Source organism: Abrus precatorius, unplaced genomic scaffold (genome assembly GCF_003935025.1).
Source record: "Abrus precatorius isolate BTA unplaced genomic scaffold, Abrus_2018 Scaffold5, whole genome shotgun sequence".
NCBI lineage: Eukaryota > Viridiplantae > Streptophyta > Magnoliopsida > Fabales > Fabaceae > Abrus > Abrus precatorius.
In genome coordinates, this window is record NW_020874395.1 from 15,445,864 (window position 1) to 15,466,677 (window position 20,814).

General features: G+C 34.6%; 3 protein-coding genes across 4 annotated transcripts; 1 reads left to right on the forward strand and 2 right to left on the reverse strand.

Moving 5' to 3' along the window:
- The first annotated feature begins 756 nt into the window (after positions 1 to 756).
- LOC113866956 (serine/threonine-protein phosphatase 2A 65 kDa regulatory subunit A beta isoform-like) lies at positions 757 to 10,113 on the forward strand. Of its 2 annotated transcripts, XM_027501785.1 has the most exons (13): positions 776 to 966; positions 1,165 to 1,579; positions 1,714 to 1,960; positions 3,016 to 3,128; positions 6,731 to 6,810; positions 7,003 to 7,144; positions 7,242 to 7,322; positions 7,669 to 7,773; positions 7,886 to 8,068; positions 8,519 to 8,611; positions 8,978 to 9,117; positions 9,188 to 9,254; positions 9,723 to 10,113. In XM_027501785.1, exons 2-13 carry the CDS (start codon positions 1,187 to 1,189, stop codon positions 9,840 to 9,842), a joined length of 1,764 nt encoding a protein of 587 aa, XP_027357586.1. In that variant the 5' UTR covers positions 776 to 966; positions 1,165 to 1,186; the 3' UTR covers positions 9,843 to 10,113. The 2 variants fall into 2 exon arrangements, 1 of the variants encoding a protein (XP_027357586.1); XR_003505117.1 differs by having other exon boundaries at positions 757 to 966; positions 1,098 to 1,579; positions 8,978 to 9,254; positions 9,723 to 10,112.
- LOC113866955 (lysine-specific histone demethylase 1 homolog 1) lies at positions 10,054 to 13,491 on the reverse strand. The gene has a single exon (XM_027501784.1). The coding sequence runs from the start codon at positions 13,439 to 13,441 to the stop codon at positions 11,009 to 11,011; it is 2,433 nt and encodes an 810-aa protein (XP_027357585.1). The 5' UTR covers positions 13,442 to 13,491; the 3' UTR covers positions 10,054 to 11,008.
- Positions 13,492 to 14,255: 764 nt separating this feature from the next.
- Positions 14,256 to 20,814, reverse strand: LOC113866957 (aspartyl protease APCB1). The gene is made up of 10 exons (XM_027501787.1): positions 20,766 to 20,814; positions 20,109 to 20,673; positions 19,536 to 19,653; positions 18,989 to 19,218; positions 18,655 to 18,894; positions 18,190 to 18,340; positions 18,004 to 18,089; positions 15,608 to 15,722; positions 15,454 to 15,526; positions 14,256 to 14,562 (listed from the first exon to the last, which is right to left on the reverse strand). The coding sequence occupies exons 1-10, from the start codon at positions 20,782 to 20,784 to the stop codon at positions 14,459 to 14,461; spliced, it is 1,701 nt and encodes a 566-aa protein (XP_027357588.1). The 5' UTR covers positions 20,785 to 20,814; the 3' UTR covers positions 14,256 to 14,458.

Genomic DNA, 20,814 nt, shown 5'->3' on the forward strand with positions numbered 1-20,814 from the left:
CTCCTTTTCCCGATTACATTATTATTATTATTATTAATCATTGATTTATCATTTTTCTTTTATAGTTTTGTCAATACTTTTTTTCGTCTCCTTCACTTTGCATATGATCTGTTTTACACTACCGAGTCTTCTTCAATCATATCCAAATTACTTTAAAGTAATATTTTATCATATTTTTTACTATAGTTATTTTTTTAAATTTTTTATAATAATTCATATTTAATCTTGTTTGGTCTAATATATTTATATATTGAATATAATATATCCATCTCTATTATATACATATTTTTAATTTTTTTACTGTCCTAAATTCAAATTTAGTAACATGGTAGATCTTTCACTTTTTACGGTATTGTGTATTTTTTTACACCAATTTTGAAGGCTAAATATTGTTGAAATATAATTCTTGATGACTTTTTCTTTTTCAAATTTACAACCGGGCTCGTAGCCCCCTGAAATTATAAAAAATAGAATTAAAATAACTGAGACTTAGAGCTTGTTTATTTCTGTTTTGATTATTAATTTTTAAAAATTATATTTTAAAATAATTTTAAATTGAATTTAAGACGTAAATAAAAATAAAATTTATCTTACCAAATAAATTTTATTTTATTTTTAATTTTTTTAAAAAATTTGTTTTTAAAAACATAAAATAAACAAGTTCAAATAATTTTTTTAATTTTTTATAAAAATTTACCGATTCTTATAATTTCTTGGATTAATTTTATTTAAGGTATAGCTTCACAATTACAACCCGTATTGTTTTTGGGTCGGGTAGAATCATTTTCGGGGCAAGGTTGATTTGAAGATTTTGCAGCCAATGATGAACATTACAAAGGAAAGAAGCAGTTACACCCTCGAGAATGGTGAAATTCCAGGGAAAATTATAAAACCAATCTTCTCTCTGTCCAAACAGTAGATCCGATCCGCTACATTCCCCTTCCACTCCATCCATCCTTCCTTCAGGTGCTACAACACTTCTCCTTCCCTCTCGTTGTCGCTACACATTACTTCTTTTTTCTTTCAATTTTTTTAATTTCTCTCAATTCTCTCCGAATTATGTAGTCCATTGCTTCTGATAATAAAGCATATTGTAGATTTCGAGGTTTTCCCTTTTGTCGTTTTGCGTTTGTAATCGAGCAAATCATTGATCTCCGATTGCAGTTCAAGGATCTGGTGAAACGACATGGCGATGGTGGATCAACCTCTGTATCCGATTGCCGTTTTGATCGACGAGTTGAAGAACGAGGACATTCAGCTGCGGTTGAACTCGATCCGAAGGCTTTCCACGATCGCGCGCGCGCTCGGCGAGGAGAGAACTAGGAAGGAGCTGATTCCGTTTCTGAGTGAGAACAACGACGATGACGACGAGGTGCTTCTCGCAATGGCAGAGGAATTAGGTGTTTTCATTCCCTACGTTGGAGGTGTTGAGCATGCCAATGTGCTTCTTCCTCCGCTGGAAACTCTCTGCACCGTTGAGGAAACTTGTGTTAGGGACAAATCAGTGGAGTCACTGTGTAGAATTGGAGCTCAGATGAGAGAAAAAGACTTGGTTGAACACTTCATTCCTTTGGTTAAGGTAGTACGTAGTGGCATTCACTGCATTTCATTTCGTTTGGTTTCGTTCTTGGCGTTAATATTATGAATCTGATTGTGGTTAGAATGGGATTCATTGTGTTTATTGTTGTGTTTGTTCTGATTTCCAACGTGTAGAGGCTGGCAGCTGGTGAGTGGTTCACGGCACGTGTTTCTTCATGTGGCTTGTTCCATATTGCATACCCTAGTGCACCAGAGGCGTCGAAGACTGAGCTGAGAGCAATATATGGTCAGCTGTGTCAAGATGATATGCCCATGGTTAGGAGATCTGCTGCTACAAACCTGGGAAAATTTGCTGCTACTGTTGAAGCTGCTCACTTGAAAACCGACATTATGTCTGTGTTTGAGGATCTCACACAGGATGGTATGTGAAGTTGATATAACTAATTCCAGCACCATGTCATGGATCTGTTAAAAGTAGGCTGAACATAATGATAAGTGCAACAATGTTAGTAATAATTGTGTTCAGTTCAATTAGTTTTGTTGCTTAGATAAGGTGAGGAGACCAATAGAACGGTGGCTACTCTTCTATGGCTGTGAATGATACTCTGAAAACAGTCTGTTTCCTCTTGGGCTTTGTGAGAATCAGATAATGAAATTTTATGTTTGACTATGATCGCTCCATGTAGATTAGGAATAAGATCTATTTAGGCCCAGAAGATCAACAAGAAAAAAACCAGAAATGAAAAAGAAGTTTGGAATATGATTTTAAGACATTTTTGAAGTCTGTAGACAAGTTTCTACCTGTTCATTTGTGATGTGAATGTTATAGTTCTTCAAAGTAAAGACCCTAAAATACAAGAAATATTCTCTAAGAACTGTTCTCTAATTTTCTACTACCCTAAAATTCTTGATATAGAAGGAGAAATATGTATGTACTAATCTTTGCAAATTGCAAATAACTACACACACACAGAGACTTTATAAGATGAACTGGCCTTGTTACTGATCTTTCCAATAAATGAAACAGTGATCATGTTTTTAATTTCAAAGGGGCCCAAATAGTGGAACTTTAACCAGATGAAGGAAATTCTCAAGTGGACATTCACATAAACCATAATCAATGAATATGACAAAATATTGTTGTTGCATATAATATAATTAGAGAACTTGGGTTCCTAATTAATTTTTCATGTTAAGTTGTTTTTAAGACAGTGCAACTTCAAATAATGACATGGTTAGTGGTTCAGATGAGAGATTTTAGTTTCCTTTATTCTTGACATTTTTAATTTCTTTTCCTTGTCAGAAATTGAAGGGGTTGTTAGTGTATAAGACTTGTTTTGGACTGACTGATATGATAAATGAATACAGTTTGAGTCTGTCATGCTCATTTGTTAGTTATTTTGTACTATGTTTCATAACTTGATCTGCCGGATGTGCATATATTAACTAATGACTTCTCGACCCTGGTTCTTGCAGATCAAGATTCTGTTCGGCTACTTGCTGTTGAGGGTTGTGCAGCTCTTGGAAAATTATTGGAGCCTCAAGATTGTGTGGCACATATTCTTCCTGTCATAGTCAATTTTTCTCAGGTATGTTGATCATTGGTAATTTAAATCAGGAAGATATGCATTTTGTATCCTTTGGCTTGTTGATTTACAGACATTTAATTTACCAAAAAAAAGACAGTTCCTATCAACAATGATAAGAGTTCCATGGTTGAACTATATCACTTTCAAATTCTTCTGTCTGTCTTCATATATCTTTAGGTAGCCTTCACATTAACATATGCATGGTTGAACTCTCTAGTTGGGTCATGGTCATGTCCAAAATGTTACAAAAATAGTTGAGCCTATTTCCATTAAGTGCCTTCATGAGGACATTGGCAATCTTTTCCCTTATCCCTAGTCCTAACATGTATTATAGATATAAGTCCTTGCTAGATCTTTTCTCAAATGAAGTGGCAATTGGCTTCTATTCAATTTGTCTTTTCTTGAAAAACCAGGTTTGAGGCAATGTGAAGGACAATGTAGTTATTGCACCACAGCTGCATAGGTGAAGCAACTTTAAATCTAAATGATACATCCATAATAGTTCAAATGAAGTTTAAGCCATTGCTTCATATTCAAGCTTTGTACTCGATCTTGCTCCTATGTTTTGCTATTTGATCTACCAATTAATTAAATTTTCTCAAAGGAGACAAATTGCCAAACCTGCATTGTGTTAGAAAGAAAGAAACGAGAAGGTATAGGATGAATCCTTGTGTTTTGAATACAGAGCGGAGATATCTATTGATAATAATAAGTCATGATAAATTCATGATTTACAATTATGCTAATTACATTATTAACCATTTTACAATATTATCCTATCTATTTACATTAATCTCAACATAACAGTTTCCCTTAAGGTGTAGCATATATATCATATGCACTAAGCTTGTTAAATATATAATTGATATGAGGTCTAGTTGATTAAAATTGACGAATTGAGTGACATTTCCAAATAAGGTATTTTCTTTAATGAAGTGTCATTTTATTTCAATATGCTTAGTCCTCATGAAAAATTGGGTTTGAGGCAATATGAAGAGCAATTTGATTGTCATAGATTTGGGTCATCTTTGTAATCTCTCCAAACTTCAATTTCTTCAGTAGTTGTTTGAGCCATGAGTTGACAAGTGGCTGAAACCATAGCTTGATACTTTATTTCTGCACTTGATAGTGCAACAATACTTTGTTTTTTGTTTTTCTAAAAGATCAAGTTATCACTAATGAAAATACAGTACCTAGAGATTGACCTCCCATTTGTGTGTGAGGTTGTCCAATTTGTATATGAATATCCCGCAATTCAAGTGTATGCTTTGTCTTCATACAAAAAACCTTTTCCTAGAGTTTCCTTGGTATATTTTATGATGTGGATAGTTGTGTTCTAATGTTTCTTACAAGGAGAGTTGAAAATTGTCTCATCACACTTGTAGCGAAAGAGATATCATAATGAGTGATAGTAAGATAATTTAATTTTCTAACAAGTTTTCTATATTTCTCTGAATCTGTGAGAGGCTCTCCCTATCTTTGTAGAAGTTTGATATTAGGATCCACGAGAGTATCAATAATTTTAGCATTTTATCAATTTTGTCTCCTCTAGGATATTCATGGCATACATCCTTTGAGAAACTAAAATGTCAATTTTAGCTTGAGCTACTTCTATTCCCAAGAAGTATGTAAGCCTCCCAAGATTCTTGGTTTGGAAGTGATGACAAAGATTTTTCACTTGTGAGATTCTGTGGTGGTTATTACATGTGATGATAATGCTGCTGTCTATGTAGATGATGTGGTAAATGCACTTATGAGGCGGCATTAGAAGATGGAGTGATCAACTTCATTTTGAGTCACCAAATTATTGAACTATTGTACTAAACCTACCAAACCATGCTTGGAGAGATTGCTTAAGACTATACAAAGACTTTTGTAGCCTACAAATGAGTCTCAAAGAGTGTCCTTAGGCAATGAAACTAAATAGTTGTTTCATATAGACTTCTTCCAAAAGGTCTTCATGTAGGAAGACATTCTTAATGTCTAATTGATCAAAAGGTCAATAACAAATGTCTGCAATAGATAAGAATGAGTGAGCAAAGGACATCTTGAGTACAAGTGCAAATGTGTCACCGTAACCCAGACAAAAAATAACTTTTGGCTACTGGGCTGGCTTTTAGTCGATCCACTTTGCTGTTAGGATAAACTTTAACAATGTAGACCCATCAACACATAACTATTATGTTACTAACTCTACTGACTCACCTTCAGTGTCACATCATTTGTCCTTTCCAACCTTGCTTGTTGAGTCAAGGATGAATTCATATGTTTTCAATACACAACAAAGCTATCTATTTATAATAATTAGTCATAATAAAATACATGATTTACAATTATCTGGAGTCATGCTAATTTCATAGTTATCGTATTTACAATATTGTCCTATTTATTTACATTAATCTCAACATGCATTAGAGTAACTTTCCAATCAGCAGTGGCCACGGTCTTTAAAAAGAATCCCATGTCCTCAACCTTTTTATAGATGCCTCAAGATATGCTATGTTGTATCCCATGAGTGATTCATACATGTGTCAGCATTGGACAACCCAGCTCTACTGCTGGCCACCAAAGGTCCCACTGAGCCTCCCCAGTGCTGAACTGGTTTATCACTGTTTGATTGGTCATCACTAACAATGAACCTTGTGGCTTTCTTTGGTTTGTGACTTGGAGGTCATGATATTGTTGATTTGGACCTATTGATGAAAAAAGGGTAGAATTGCACCTGAGATAGCATGGTCACTTGAAAAAATACCAATAGATGCTGTGGTAAAAAAAATTTGTTCAAATGGAGGTTAGGCTATTAGTATGAGGCAGAAGAAGACGAAGAAAAACTAGGTAAAAACCATGAAAAAAAACTTGGATCTGAATGGCCTCTTCAAAGACTTGGTTTTTGACAAAGCATAATGGCATTGTTTGATCCACGTAGTTGAGCCCACCTAATGGAAAAAGCTTTTGTTGTTGTTTATAATAGTGTCACTTAGTTTTCATTCTATTTCTTGTTTTCAAAGATTTGTATAGGTAATACTGAAAATAACTTTTTCTATTTTTACTGTTGCTTTTACAAATATTTGAAAATGAGAAACAAAATAAAAATTTAATGACAATTTTGTAATTAAAAGTGAAAATGGATGATGTTTTCTGAAACCAAACAATCCCTTTTTGAGCTATAAAGTAGTATGGATTCGATGCACTGGACTCATAGATTAAATGATTTAAGTTGGAAATGGTCCAATGTGGTCATGCAGTCATGCTTGGGTGATAACAATCCTCGTATCCCACTACATATTGAGTTATTTGACAGTTGCATGAGTTTTCTAGTTGACTTATATGAGTAACAATTATGTCAGGAGTTATTCATCAGTTGAACGAGTTCACTCCTGGGATTCAGGCCTGTAGAAGATGGATTCTCTTAACTTTTAGTTGGTTGGCTGCATGTTTTTCATGTTCATGGTCCTCTCCTTTTGTCATTTTGGAAAAATCTTTTTGTATTTTTAAAACTGAAAAACAAAAAGTTAAAAAATTAATTTTGCTTTTGCTGGGTTTTGTTGTTTCCAAAATGAAGTTCTGCATGTTGTTACATGGATGAATTACTTCTTATCCAGGACAAGTCATGGCGTGTTCGTTACATGGTTGCAAATCAACTATATGAACTATGTGAAGCTGTTGGTCCTGACCCCACTAGGTAACATTTCCTACCTGCTAAATTATTGGTTGGTTATTGTGATTTTTCTACAGGCTATTTGGTAAAAATACTTATGATCGAATGTATAAAAATTATGATTGGATATTAATTTCTTCTTGGTCTATGAGAAGATTGAAAAAGTATTTGGTTTCCCGTATTCTGATTGTTTATATGATGGTGATGCATTTGTAGGTCAGAATTGGTTCCTGCATATGTTCGGCTGCTGCGTGATAATGAGGCTGAAGTACGTATTGCTGCTGCTGGGAAAGTAACTAAGTTCTCCCGCATATTAAATCCTGAACTTGCCATTCAGCATATTCTACCTTGTGTGAAGGTATACATTATTACATTACCATTAAAACTTAGGATTCTTACTGGTTAAAACTTATGATACTTGCTTAATTACAACTGATCAAGTTTGCCTGCTATAGGAGTTATCAACAGATTCATCTCAACATGTTCGTTCTGCATTGGCTTCTGTTATAATGGGGATGGCACCAGTGTTAGGAAAGGTATGAATCTCTATCTAAGCTCATGAGTTATACTGACATAAAATTAACACATTAAAAACTATAGCTACCTAGACGGATAAAAACCACATGGCTTTATTTTTATCTCAGTGTTAGGGGTATTTATATTTTCAGACTATTTTTTTTTTTTGGTTCTATCATTTTTCATCTCCTCAGACTAGAACACCCCTGTTTCTGTTTTCTTATACTCATTGTTCCTGTGTGACATCTTTGATTCTATTCCTTTATCTCTTGAAACTGTTCCCCTCTAAATGTAACTAAACTCTTTTTAAAAAAGGCAGGATGTGTGTGTCTTCTTACTTTTACTATATTTTTGTGGTGCTTGCAGGATGCTACAATTGAGCAACTTCTCCCTATTTTCCTTTCTCTTTTGAAAGACGAGTTTCCTGATGTTAGGCTAAATATTATCAGCAAGCTGGATCAAGTGAACCAGGTTTGTGGTTTAATATTGAATATTCTATCAAACTTGCAATGTACATTTCATACTTTATTATTTTTCACGTACTCCCTCTATTGAAGCTTTATAATGCACTTGTGTATTGCAGGTTATTGGTATTGATCTGTTATCACAGTCTCTGTTGCCAGCTATCGTTGAGCTTGCTGAGGATCGACACTGGAGAGTTCGACTTGCAATCATAGAATATATACCCTTATTAGCAAGTCAGTTGGGTGTTGGTTTTTTTGATGATAAGCTTGGAGCTCTTTGTATGCAGTGGCTAAAGGACAAGGTTTGTGAAGCAACTAAAATTATGTTCAAATTAGTTCTACTCCTCTTCATGGAAAATGTGCTTGTTTCTAATTTGCGTTTAAATATGCACCCATTGGCTGATCTCTCTCTCTCTCTCCATGAAAAGGAAAAAGAACTGTTGCAACAGATCTTAAAATGAAATTTGCAATTTTGGGCGCTCATGCTGTAAAAGGACTTAAAACGAAAATAAAGCAGAATTTAATAAAAAGCTCAAGTCTTATGTTTGATGATTGATGAAAGGTTTAAATCGAACCTTCTATTGAGTTAGTTATACAAAATGTTCAAGACTTCTCTAGTCAGGAAGCTTGCTATTTTTGTAGGTTGGGGAAGGGGGGGGGGGTGGTTCACTGCTGTTCTGTTTATATTTTATTATTTGTTACTTAGAACAAATGTATCATATTGACTTCTACTATATTGGTTACGGATGTAGGTATACTCAATCCGTGATGCAGCCGCTAATAACATCAAACGCTTAGCAGAAGAATTTGGACCAGATTGGGCAATGCAGCACATTATTCCCCAGGTTTTTACAGCGCATGACTTACTAGATGTGCATCTGCAGTATATTTTACCATAAACTATATAAAATGATTCCAACCCACACCAAGGATATCATAGACATCCTTTAAACTGATGTTTTGAAAATGTTGACTCAAACTTTTATGGCCTCTGTGTACACCCAGTTTTTCTTATGTCATGAAATTTTTTATAGATTAATTAAAAATTAATAATGCCAAAAAGAGTTCAGGTTTCTTGATGCATTACATCTTAGCCTAAGTATAAAGTCTATAATCAACTATAGCCTGATAAGAAAAATGAAAAATACCTCCTAAATGCTAATATTAAATACGGTGGTATGTCAACTAAAAAAGGATGATCTCCTGTGCAGGTTTTGGACATGATTACTGATCCACATTATTTGTATCGCATGACAATTCTACAAGCAATTTCTCTACTAGCACCTGTCCTGGGCTCAGAGATTACTTCTTCAAAACTGCTACCTCTGGTCATTAATGCATCAAAAGATAGGTAAAATTTCATAGTCCTCACTCCTGTTGTATATCTTTATTTGAGCCAGTGCTCACAGCATATCTTGCAGGGTGCCCAATATCAAATTCAATGTTGCTAAAGTGCTGCAGTCTCTCATTCCAATTGTTGATCAGTCTGTAAGTGTCTTCCATTTAACGTTTCATCTTTAATAATACACTTCCAATAGCTACTCAGATGACAATATGATTGCTAGACTAAAAAATTTGTATCGTTAAAATTATTTTGATGTATTAATTTGGTCTGGAAATACTAAGATCTAGACTATTCTGGGCTGGAATTTCATGTATGCAACTTTGAATTGTTTTTTTTTTTTTGTTGAATTCTTTTCTATAAAAAAATTTGCTGAAATTGCTTAGCTTAACAAAGCTAGCTGAAAGCTAAGCTGTTCAGTAAACTAATAATATCACTTGAAAATCTTAATCCCAATACTTCTCACCAGACTATTGCTCGTTTTCAATAAAGCTTGTGGCATTAAGGAATGGCTATGAAATACATTTTTGTCTGATAGAAGACCGTTTGGTCGCTCTGCCCAAATACAACATTCTTTTAATGTCTTCTAACTAATTGTCGTTTGAACAATGAAGGTTGTTGAGAATACCATCCGTCCCTGTCTGGTGGAGCTCAGTGAGGATCCAGATGTTGATGTTAGGTTTTTTGCCTCACAAGCACTACAATCTAGTGACCAAGCCAAGATGTCTAGCTAGATCAATCTTCATATTGTCTGTCTTTTTTTTTTCCCTTATGTAATTGGCGTAAAGCCAACTAGCTCAACCCTGTGTATCACATATCATTGTTGAGATCCTGCTTTGCTTTCATTATATCCGATATTCATAGAGCTGGTTCTTCTTTGTAGTGATGAAACATTGTCCAGAAGTGAGAGGGGTTTTGACAACCACTAATTCTATGATTTACCAATGTGAACGTTTTGTATGAAATTTTGATTTATTAATACCATGAGTATATTCATTATCTGCTTAAAAGTTGTACTTTATAAAGCCTGGTACTTGTTTGTGTTATGAGAGATGTTTTTGTAAACAAATTTAAAAGGGTAGTGACTAAGGAAATAACGTGCGACCATATTAGATGTGCGTGCTGGTTCGCTTTTCTGTTTGGAATATTGGGTAGTTTACCCTAAAAGAAAAATAACTGATGTGTACGTCTGGGAACAAAATGAAATAAAATGAGTGGCACCGCATCTTTTTATAAATTAAATATCCAAATTGATGGCTGACCGGTGACACATCAATTCTTTCAGAAGAAAATATTTATGGAGGTTCCCGATTAGTGATATCGTGTTGCGTTCGTTTTTATTCCCCTCAGGTCATGCGCACGCTTGACATGTTAGTTGATGATAACTTGCCAGCGACGACAATAACTAGGTGATAGTCTCTCTATCCCAACGTGCCCATCTCAGTCCATAGGCTTCTGTGTTGTCCCAACTAGTAAAGCCATCACCTGTTTATGTTGTTCCAATTACTGCAGCATCCTCACTAGAGGACAACCTTTGATGAGGTCACCCAATTTTGTGAAACCCACCTGCACTTCAGATGCAAATAGAGGAGCATCTGCCAGTGAGTCTATGGAGTAGTAAATATGTTGCTTATTAAGAGAGGTGTAGGAAACATTATCTCGAAAATTTATAACTTTTACTTAATTATTGTATGTGAAATAGACGATTTCAACTATTTCTTGAAGAATAGTGGTAACCAACTTAGATCTAAACACTTCTACATTCATAATCATGTATAAGAGAATACAGCAGTGACAATTAAATTTGTTCATTATGGAACGTCGTTTGGAAAAAATGACTACCAAGGGGTAAATGGTCAGACTCTAATTAGATCTAACAGAAAATATAAACTGAATACAGTTAACAAGAAATTCCATTCCCGGGCATAAGACCATTTTCCGCTTCATTAAAGTTGGGTCTATACAGTTTTATGTTGGCAATAAGAGATTCAACGGCACCACTTAAACCCTTCCTCCCAACCAAACTCACCCCAAAATTATGGTTTAACATTCTCATCCTGTTTTCGTCTCCCTCCACCTGACTCAACTCAATGATCTGCTTCTTTGAAAGCAAGGCATAGAGATAAAGACTGCCAGCGTCTAAGACAGCTCCTCCAATTTTAACCCTTAGTAATGAACTGGAATCAAGATCATTCAGTTTTGGATCAAACAAAGCAGAGAAGCTCCCAAATGTCAGATCAGGTTTCACAAATAATTTGGTCAAATCATCATTCTCCGGGTTGATATTTCTTGACGCGTCAACGAGTGTTGAATATCTCCTCTTTGCCACTCTCAAAATGTTTGCAGCCTCTCTCATTCCACTGAGAAATGCTCCATGCATTGTTGCAGGATACTGTTTGCTAGTCGCCTCTCCAGCAAAGAACACTCTCCCCTCTCCAACACTCTCTGCAAGAATATCATAATCGTCTCCAGAAGACCCAACAGCGACATAAGAGTAAGATCCATACGCAAAGTGATCCTTTCCCCACCGTGTACACACTGCCTGAACCGGATCCGGAACGACAATTCCCTTAGGATTAAAAATATCCTTCAGAATGTCCAACACCCTTCTGACGGACTCCACCGGCGACATCATCTCAAACCTAATCGCAGCCTCCCCAGCAACAAGTGCAACGAGAAGTGGGCCTCCAGACACAGAGGAGTAGCTATAGAACAGAAAAAACTCACCCCTCATACTCAAATCCTCAGTCAAATGACCAAACGTATCAATATTCCCACCCCAGAAATTATATGGGAACAGCATTGCAACCTTATTCAGCAACCCAAACCCCAACCTATGAATTGCATCCCTCTTCCTCTGAGGAAGCTCAGGGACAAACTCAATAGACCCCTTCTTAAGCACGCCCAACGGCACAGTACAAAGCACCATATCCCCCCGAAAATCCTGCCCGCCAGCACAAACAATCACCCCATCAGACCCATACTTAATGCACTCCACAGTCCTCCCATAGAAAATTGGAAGGTCCTCAGCCAAAGCGCGAACAAAAATCTCATTCCCCCCAGGAATGAAACAATGATCACCCCCCATCTCATAAGGATCATCCTGATCCCAATATGCCATTGACAAATTAGACATCAGTGTAGCATTGGCATACTCCAAATTTGCAAGATGCCAATTCAACAACATCCTCTCCTCCTTATCCTCAGCAACCTTATAAACGCGTCGGAAAGCCTCCAACGCTGTCCCCAGTGGCACGTCCACAGACTTAACCTCCTCAATCATAGCCTGCCTAAGCTTACAAACCCTCTCCAACAACTTGTTAAACGAAACCTCAACCCTAGAATCAACCTCAGAATCAACAGATTTCCCATCAGGCATATAAAGAGGACAAATATCCCTAACCTTATGAAGTGGCAAACCCAATTGCCTAGCAAGAACACCAAGAGGGTTCCCATTTATTCCAGTGAGAACACTCCCACCAAAGTCCGCTGCAGCCTCAATCCCATCATCACCCGCCATCTTCTTGGTCTTAACCCTTCCACCGGGTCGGGTCCTACCCTCCAAAATCACAACTTTGAACCCCATAAACACCAATTGCCTTGCAGCAACCAAACCCGCGAGTCCAGCACCCACAACAATCACTGTTCCTCTCTCTAACCCATCAAAAGATTTCAACTTCGAAGCTTTTATCTCATGGGCAACACCAAAGTTTATGTAACCGTGTTCCAACAAGAACCGGTAAGCAGATTCCACCAAACCCTTGTGTTCGGATCGGATTGACCGGAGGGCCCGGTCACAGGTTAACCAAACCGAAACATTTGATCGCCACCGAGCGAGAATGTGGTTTCGGACAACGATGTAGTTCGACTGTTCGGAGCCTCCGATGGTGGAAACCACGTTGGCTTCGATTTCTTCCTCTGTTAACGAATCAACGGGGAACCCTACTGAGATCGCGATTAGGGCTTCCACGTCGCAGTCTTTGGTCACGTCGTTGCGGCGGTTCTTCGCCAGCGATGCTGCAGTGGTGAGTTCCGTGAAGAATTTCTTTCGACGGCGTCGTTTTCGCTGAGGAGGAACCGGTTCGGGTCGGGTAGGAATAGGGTTTGGTTGTTCGGAGGAGGAGTCGGGGGAGTCCGGAACGGCAAGCTCTGGCGTCGTTTGGTTGGGAAGAGAGTCTTGGTCTTCGGAGGAGTTTTGGAGATCGATGAGGATAGGGTTTTGTGGGGACGTTACGACGTTATTCCCTGGCGAAACGGGTTGCGGGGGCGGTGGTGACGGTTCCGCCGCCGTCGCGTCCATCGTTGGTGGGTTTATGTGAGTATCTTCACTCATGCAGGTCACGATCTCTTCCACTTTCAAATAATTTATTTTTTCGCATTTTCAGATATAATTTATTGTTTCAGTGTCCACCTCGTTTATATTATTTGAAATTGTGTTTAAGAGGATGTTATTAAATTAATAAATAATAAACTATGCAATATTACGCATAATTAAAAATAACTTTTTGTTATAAAGTATAATATTAAACAATATTGATATATTAATTATGTAATTTTAATAAATTTTTATTACTTATAATATTGTATTTATTAAAAAATTGTTATATTATTATAATTGAAATTTTTTGAAGCACGGATTGTATTCTCTATGAGAAATTTTAAAATATGAATAGTTATACTATTTTTTTGATGAAAAGTTGTATTCAATCAATTTGCTTTATTTAAATCAAAACTTATCTTAATTTAATTTAAAAATTATAATGTTTCATACAGATTAATTATAAATATGTTCATCAAAGAACATATTTTTATATGAAGTAACATTAGATAAAATAATATAACTATTAAAATAAAAGTAATTCTTTGTAAAGACAAAGTAAATGACGACTGTTCATAAAAATTGTTACCGTCAAACTGTAATTTTTAGAGTGTGAATTATAAAAGATTGGTCATCAATTTTTCAACCTGTGTTTTGTAAAGAATGTAAAATTTAAATGTTTAATTATTGCTTTTCATGATTTGTTCATTACAATTTATGTTTTTCCCTACTTTATTCTTAATATTTCAATTTATTAATTACATCTTAGATTTAGATGGAGTACCAAGTAAGGAAACATTAGGAACAATATATTGTGATGATTGTACTAAATGATTTTGTAATATAATTATAAGTCAAATATTTATTACGGTATAAAATTATCTTCCATATCAATCATCTGTTCTTCTATGTAGCTTGTTTTATTTGTGCATGGCTTCTTAGATTTTGGGATGAAAAGGAATCAAAATATTACAAGGCATAAATTTTTGGGAACAAGAGTTTTTATAGCATGTTATCAGGGATGAAATTGTGTCAGCTTTTCAATCTTCTGCTTGGCATGCCACAATCTGCATGTTTCCAACCTATTTTCTGGTTCAAATTATCATAGACAACCAAATACCCTCGCAATGAAATGTCTGCAAAAGTCAAATTGCTCATAATCAATGAGGAAAAAAAAAATTATCATCCAAGCTCAACAAAAGATTGAAAAGTACAAAATGTCACACAAAAGATTGTAAATTTTGATGATTGCAAAAACCAGAGTGGCGGATCTTGACTAAATTTTTTTTATTAAGCTATTAGTCATGGCTAAAATGATTCAACTAAAATTTACATTAGTTATATATAATTTTATCAAACTTTCAAAATAATATATTAACAAATAAAACATATAAAAGAAAACTAACACAATATTTATTAGAGGTAAAATGATTAATATTGGGAGTGCTTGAAAATCTTATACAAGTGGTAAAAAAAATTTGGGTGACCACTCCATAGAAGATCCGCCATAGCACCCAGAAAATCATAATACTAATGGTATATTATCACACCATTGCATATCACCATTCACCTACTTGCTAGTGTTTCAATTTCTAGCAATTGAAGGTCACAGTTAAAGAAAATGGGGACAGCAACTTTAATAGAAAAGTATAGCTAACTTAGAATATTGTCAAATAAAAGTTGAATTTCCAGTCCTCTTAAATGTTCTTTTGTTTACAAAATAGTAAATGCATCGACATTTATTTCATGTTATCTTTATCAAGTGCTAGTAGTTAAGAGGAAGTTCTTTAAGAGAAAATAGCTAGTAGAAATTAATAAAAGATGAATCAAATCATAAAATAAATTCCAAAACTAAAATAGCCCATGAACTAATCATAATTCTGTAGAAATCTCAACAACACAATATCAAAGATGTTATACCATGGAAAGGGCAAAAAGATTAGAACAAAAAAAAATTATCAGAAAATTGTTAACAGCAAAATTGCATTAAAATAAGCTTTTCAGGTTTTGCTTAAAAGTGATATTACCTCCGAGTATAATTACAGATCCATCATTTACATTACTACCATCAAGAATACCCAAGCACACATGGCCCTTGCTCTGCACCATAGAAATTTATTAGAGACATAAATAAAAAAAAATTAGTGGAAACTAAAAGTTGTATTTGAAAGAGAGGATTACGCTAATGATCAAGTAACCCTCTGGAGGTATCTGAAACAATGTGGACAAAATCAACCACTTGCTTCCAAACCGAAAAGTTAAGGTTTTGAAGTAGTCCTTAACATCTTTGACAGATCTGCATGCATATAATGTTAAATTTAGAACAGTCTGCTCCATTGTGTTTGGTCAAACAGATCCAAGAAAATAATAACGTTTTATTTCAAGAAGAATAAAGAATTACAAAGAAGTAGCTTACTTTATTACCAAGAGGAAGAAAAAATGTACGAAAAAGAAATACCAAGAGGAATGGACCAAGAATTACTAAGAAGGAGATGAACCAACAATTATCAAAAGAAAGAATTACCAAGAAGAAAAAGAACACTAAGAAGCAGCAGAAGAATTACTAAGGAGAAGAAGAAGAGTTGCCAAGAAGGAGAAAAATTACCAAAAGAGAGAATAATGAAGAAAAAGAAGAAAAACCAACATTTATCAAGAGAAAAAAAGACCACCAAGAAAAGAAGAAAAAAAATACCGAGAAGGAAGAAGTAAAAAAAGTTACCAACAAAAAGAATTATCAAGAACTACCAAAAAGAACCAAGAATTACCAAAAGGAAGAAAAATTATTGAGAAGAAAAAGAATTACCAAAAACAAAAAGAACACTAAGAAGGAGAAAAAAATTATGAAAAAGAATTACCAAGAAGAGAAAAAAAAAGTATTACCAAGAAGTAAAATAATTACCAAAACGAAGACAAATACTTATTACGAAGAAAGAATTGACAAGAGAACCATGAAGAAGAATCGCCAAGAGGAAAAAAGAATTTCCAAGAAGAATTAACAAAAAGAAAAAAAAAGAAAAAAGAAGAATTATCAAGAAAAAAAAATTACCAAGAAAAGACAAAGAAGTATTACCAAAAAATAAAAGAAAAAGAATTAAAGAAGAACCAAGAATTACCTAGAGGAAAAAAGAACACAAAGTAAGAAGTAAAAGAAAAAAATGAAGAGAAGAATTACCAATAACTACTAAGGAGAAGAATGGTCATGAAGAATAAGAATATCAAGGAGAAAAAGAATTACTAAGAAAAAGAAAGAAAATTACCATAGAGAACCAAAAATTAATAAGAAAATGAAGAAGAATCAAGAGTTACCAAGAAGAAAAATTACCTAAAAAAAAAAAAAGAACACCAAGAAGAAGAAGAAAAAGAAAATAAATTACCAATAAGAAAGAATTACAAAGAAGAAGCAGAATACCAAGAAGAAACAAGTGTCAAGAATTATCTCAAAGATGGAGAAGAAAAATTTCCAAGAAGTAAAGCAAGAAGAGTTACTCAAAAGAAAAAGAATTACGAAGAAGAATCACCAAGAGAAAGAATCACGGATAGAATTAACAAGAAAAAAGAGAGTCACTGAAACGAAGAAGAATACCAAAACAAAGAAAAAAAATACCAAGAAGGAAGAAGTAAAAAAAGTTATCAACATAAAGAATTATCAAGAACTACCAAGAATTACCAAGAGGAAGAAAAATTATTGAGAAGAAGAATTACCAAAAAGAAAAAAAACACTAAGAAGAAGGAGAAAAAAAATTATGAAAAAGAATTTCGAAGAAGTAAACTAATTACCATAAAGAAGACAAATACTTATTAAGAAGAAAGAATTAAAGAAGAACCAAGAATTACCTAGAGGGAAAAAGAACACTAAGAAGAACACAAAGTAAGAAGTTAAAAGAAAAACCAAGAGAAGAATTACCAATAACTACTAAGGAGAAAATAAGAATATCAAGGAGAAAAAGAATTACTAAGAAAAAGAAAGAAAATTACCATAGAGAACCAAAAATTAATAAGAAAACGAAGAAGAATCAAGAGTTTCCAAGAAGATAAATTACCCAAAAGGAAAAAAAAAGAACACCAAGAAGAAGAAGAAAAAGAAAATAAATTACCAATAAGAAAGAATTACAAAGAAGAAGCAGAATACCAAGAAGAAACAAGTGTCAAGAATTATCTCAAAGATGGAGAAGAAAAATAACCAAAAGGTAAAGCAAGAAGAATTACTCAAAAGAAAACGAAAAAGAATTATCAAGAAGAAAAAGAATCACCAAGAGAAAGAATCACGAATAGAATTAACAAGAAAAAAAAAAGAGTAACTGAAACGAAGAAGAATACCAAAACAAAGAAAAAATTACTAAGAAGCAGAATTACCATTTAGAAGAATAACCAAGAAGAAAAAAGAATTACTAAGAAAAAGAGTAATTAGGAAAAAAAGGAAGAAGTACCAAGAGTTACCAAGAAGAACTATAATAAAAAATAAGAAATAATTACTAAAAAGAAGAAGAATTACCAAGAAGGAAAAAAATACAAAAATTATAAGAAAAAGGAGGAGAATTAGCTTTGAAAAAAATCTTAGCTTGAGCAAAACTGCTTACTTGATTGGGAAATTAGCTTGCCAGCAAATGGGTAAAGTAGTATCTGAATCATCTTGAACCAGTCCCAACGCAGAAACTTCATTAAGCTGCGCCAATACATACATAATGAGTTACTTTGAGGGCTTCACTGCCATACTCAAGAAGAATGTACAAAATTGTTTCAGATGGATAAATGTAAAAGCTCACAGAAGCAACAAGATCCGAGTAAGCCTCTTTTGTAAAATAAGTATAAGAACTGCCACTATCAAAAACCACTTTTCCTACTTTGCTTTGGCCATCAAATCTGAGTGGTTGATTTCCATAATTAATTCCAAGAATCTCAGTTTGGTATAAATCTCTGCATAGAGTAGTGCATATGTCACAGATAAGTTAAAGAAGGATCAGAACAAACCTCAAAATAACAAACAGCAGGTGCTCCAAACAGAATGATGAGAAATGAAGATGCAAATAGTACATGGCATGTCAGAGAAAAAAGTAGATACATAAAAAACATTAAAAAAATAGATTTTTAATTGAAAGTAATAAAAAACACGAAAAATGGCAATAAATTTTGACATTCTCTTGTGAAAGTTATATTTCAATATCCCAAAATGAAAAACAAACTCACTTCATAATAGGGAATGAAACAATTCTTAAGAAAATCATACTCACGTAGTGTGGGTATTGGGCATGGGAACCCAAGTCATACCGCAATATGGCACAAAATCATCACCCAAGAACATGTATCCACCACCAACTCCATCACTGCTAAGGCAATGACCAACCACATTCCTAATTAGTCCTTTACTAGCCAACTGGTAAGGTAGGCCCACTTTTGCTCTTCCCAGTCCCATGATTCCATCAGTTTTTGCCAATGTGTTCAAAAGTAAGCCTTCTTGATCATATCCACACCTTCAAACAAAAATATTGCATAAAATGGATAAGCACTTTCTTAGAATACATTGGCTTGAAGAAAAAGGCAGAGCTGTAGAAAGAGGATTCATACCCAAAAACAAAATTTAGCTTTGTTTTGGATCCATTGGTAGTTATAAGATTAAGCTCGTCTCTAATAAGAACCCCCAAGGAAGAACTATGGTCAGCATACTGAATTTCATAGTCACACTGTTGCAAATTATCATGATATCCATTCTTCTGATTTTCTTTAACATCCAAGCAAAGAGAATCCATAAATGGCACTACATTGGACCTTGTTGGCTTGTACAGGACATGTGCTCCCTGTATAAATTATATCCTTTGATTAAACACGGGTTCTTCATTTTAAAAAATCCACTCACGACAAATTTTCATAAACAAATAGACTATAGTAAACTTATATCTATAGTGCATCATTCTTTGAGGCATTTTCTAACCTTCAGCTTACTTTTACACAGTTACACATGTTAAACAAAGGGGACAACCTGCTGCTATAAAGCTCCAGCCATGCACTGGATCACATGGAGACAACTCCAACCATTGTGCCCTGTGCAACCCTTTAAAAATCCTCATGCATTTAACTGAGGTGAATTAATAAATATAAAAACAATTCAAATTACCTTCCCACAACTTCTGCATGGAGCATCACATTGGATCCAAGTTAAGTCACTCCCAGTATCGACATCAAGAAAATACCTTTTTGGAGGATTTCCAACATGCAAAATTGTAAAATACAACCTGCATGGAAGAACATGTTGCTAAGCAAAAGCCAGTCATAATGATACAATACGGGAAATGAAATAACTAAAATTTAGAAGTTCCTAGTTTATCATATAATTGGACTTGGTGAATCTTTGAAGCATATTTGTCATGAACCCTTCAACAACCAGATTACTCACACGACACAGAAATGCACAACAAATAGATAACAAAAGCATTATTTGCTAAATACACTGGTTTTAAATTGCATTACAGACTTACACTCATGGAGTAATTACAGAACTAGTGGATCATTGACAAAAAATGTTACCGAAATTAGGACTCAATCAAAACTTCTACATCAATTATTAAAGCATCAAACCAAAAGGAGAAGTTTAAACTTTCTAACTTTTTTTCTTTTTCCACTGTTGAACAACACATTTTACTTCTAAACCCAACAATCAAATCAGAAAAAGCAATAATTTTGAACATACCCATCAGGATACACGTTGCCACTGACTGGGAAAACCGAAGATGAATCAACGGCAATGACCCCAGAACCAACACCAACTTTCCTTTGGGTCACAAAGTTAACTTTTTGAGCATCAACAATCTTACCCATTTTGAGTTTCACATCCTTCTGCCCCAAAATACCAAATTTGGGAAACAAGGGGAAGAGAAAGGAACTGGACTTGTCATCATCGTTCTTGGGACCACGTAGTTCTTGAGTAATAGTTGAAGAAACAGAACCATAAATAAAAAGAGCAAAGAGAAGAACACCAAAAAAAGAAAATAGCTTGATTGGGGTGCCATGAAAGAATCTTCTGAACGAAAACCCAAGCTGAGGATTTGATGGGTGGGATTGAAGTGGAAGATTACTGTTCTGAACATTGGGATGAGTTTGATGTTGATGGGGTTGCAGAGAAGGTTGAGATGGAAGAGAAGAAGGATCAGAGAAAGTAAAAGCAGTGATTGTTTTACCCAAAGAAGGGCTATCAGAGGGTGGAAGAGAGATTATAACAACGCCTTTGATTTGAGGTGATTGATCAGCTTCCATCTCTATATTATTAAGCAATCAAAGAAAAAGAATATGAGAAATGGAAGAAGAGAACAGTAAAAATGAATGAACGAAGAGTGTGCTTCATGTTTACCAGTTAGTCTACTGGCCATAGAGAAGACTCAGTCAACAGGATTAGGATA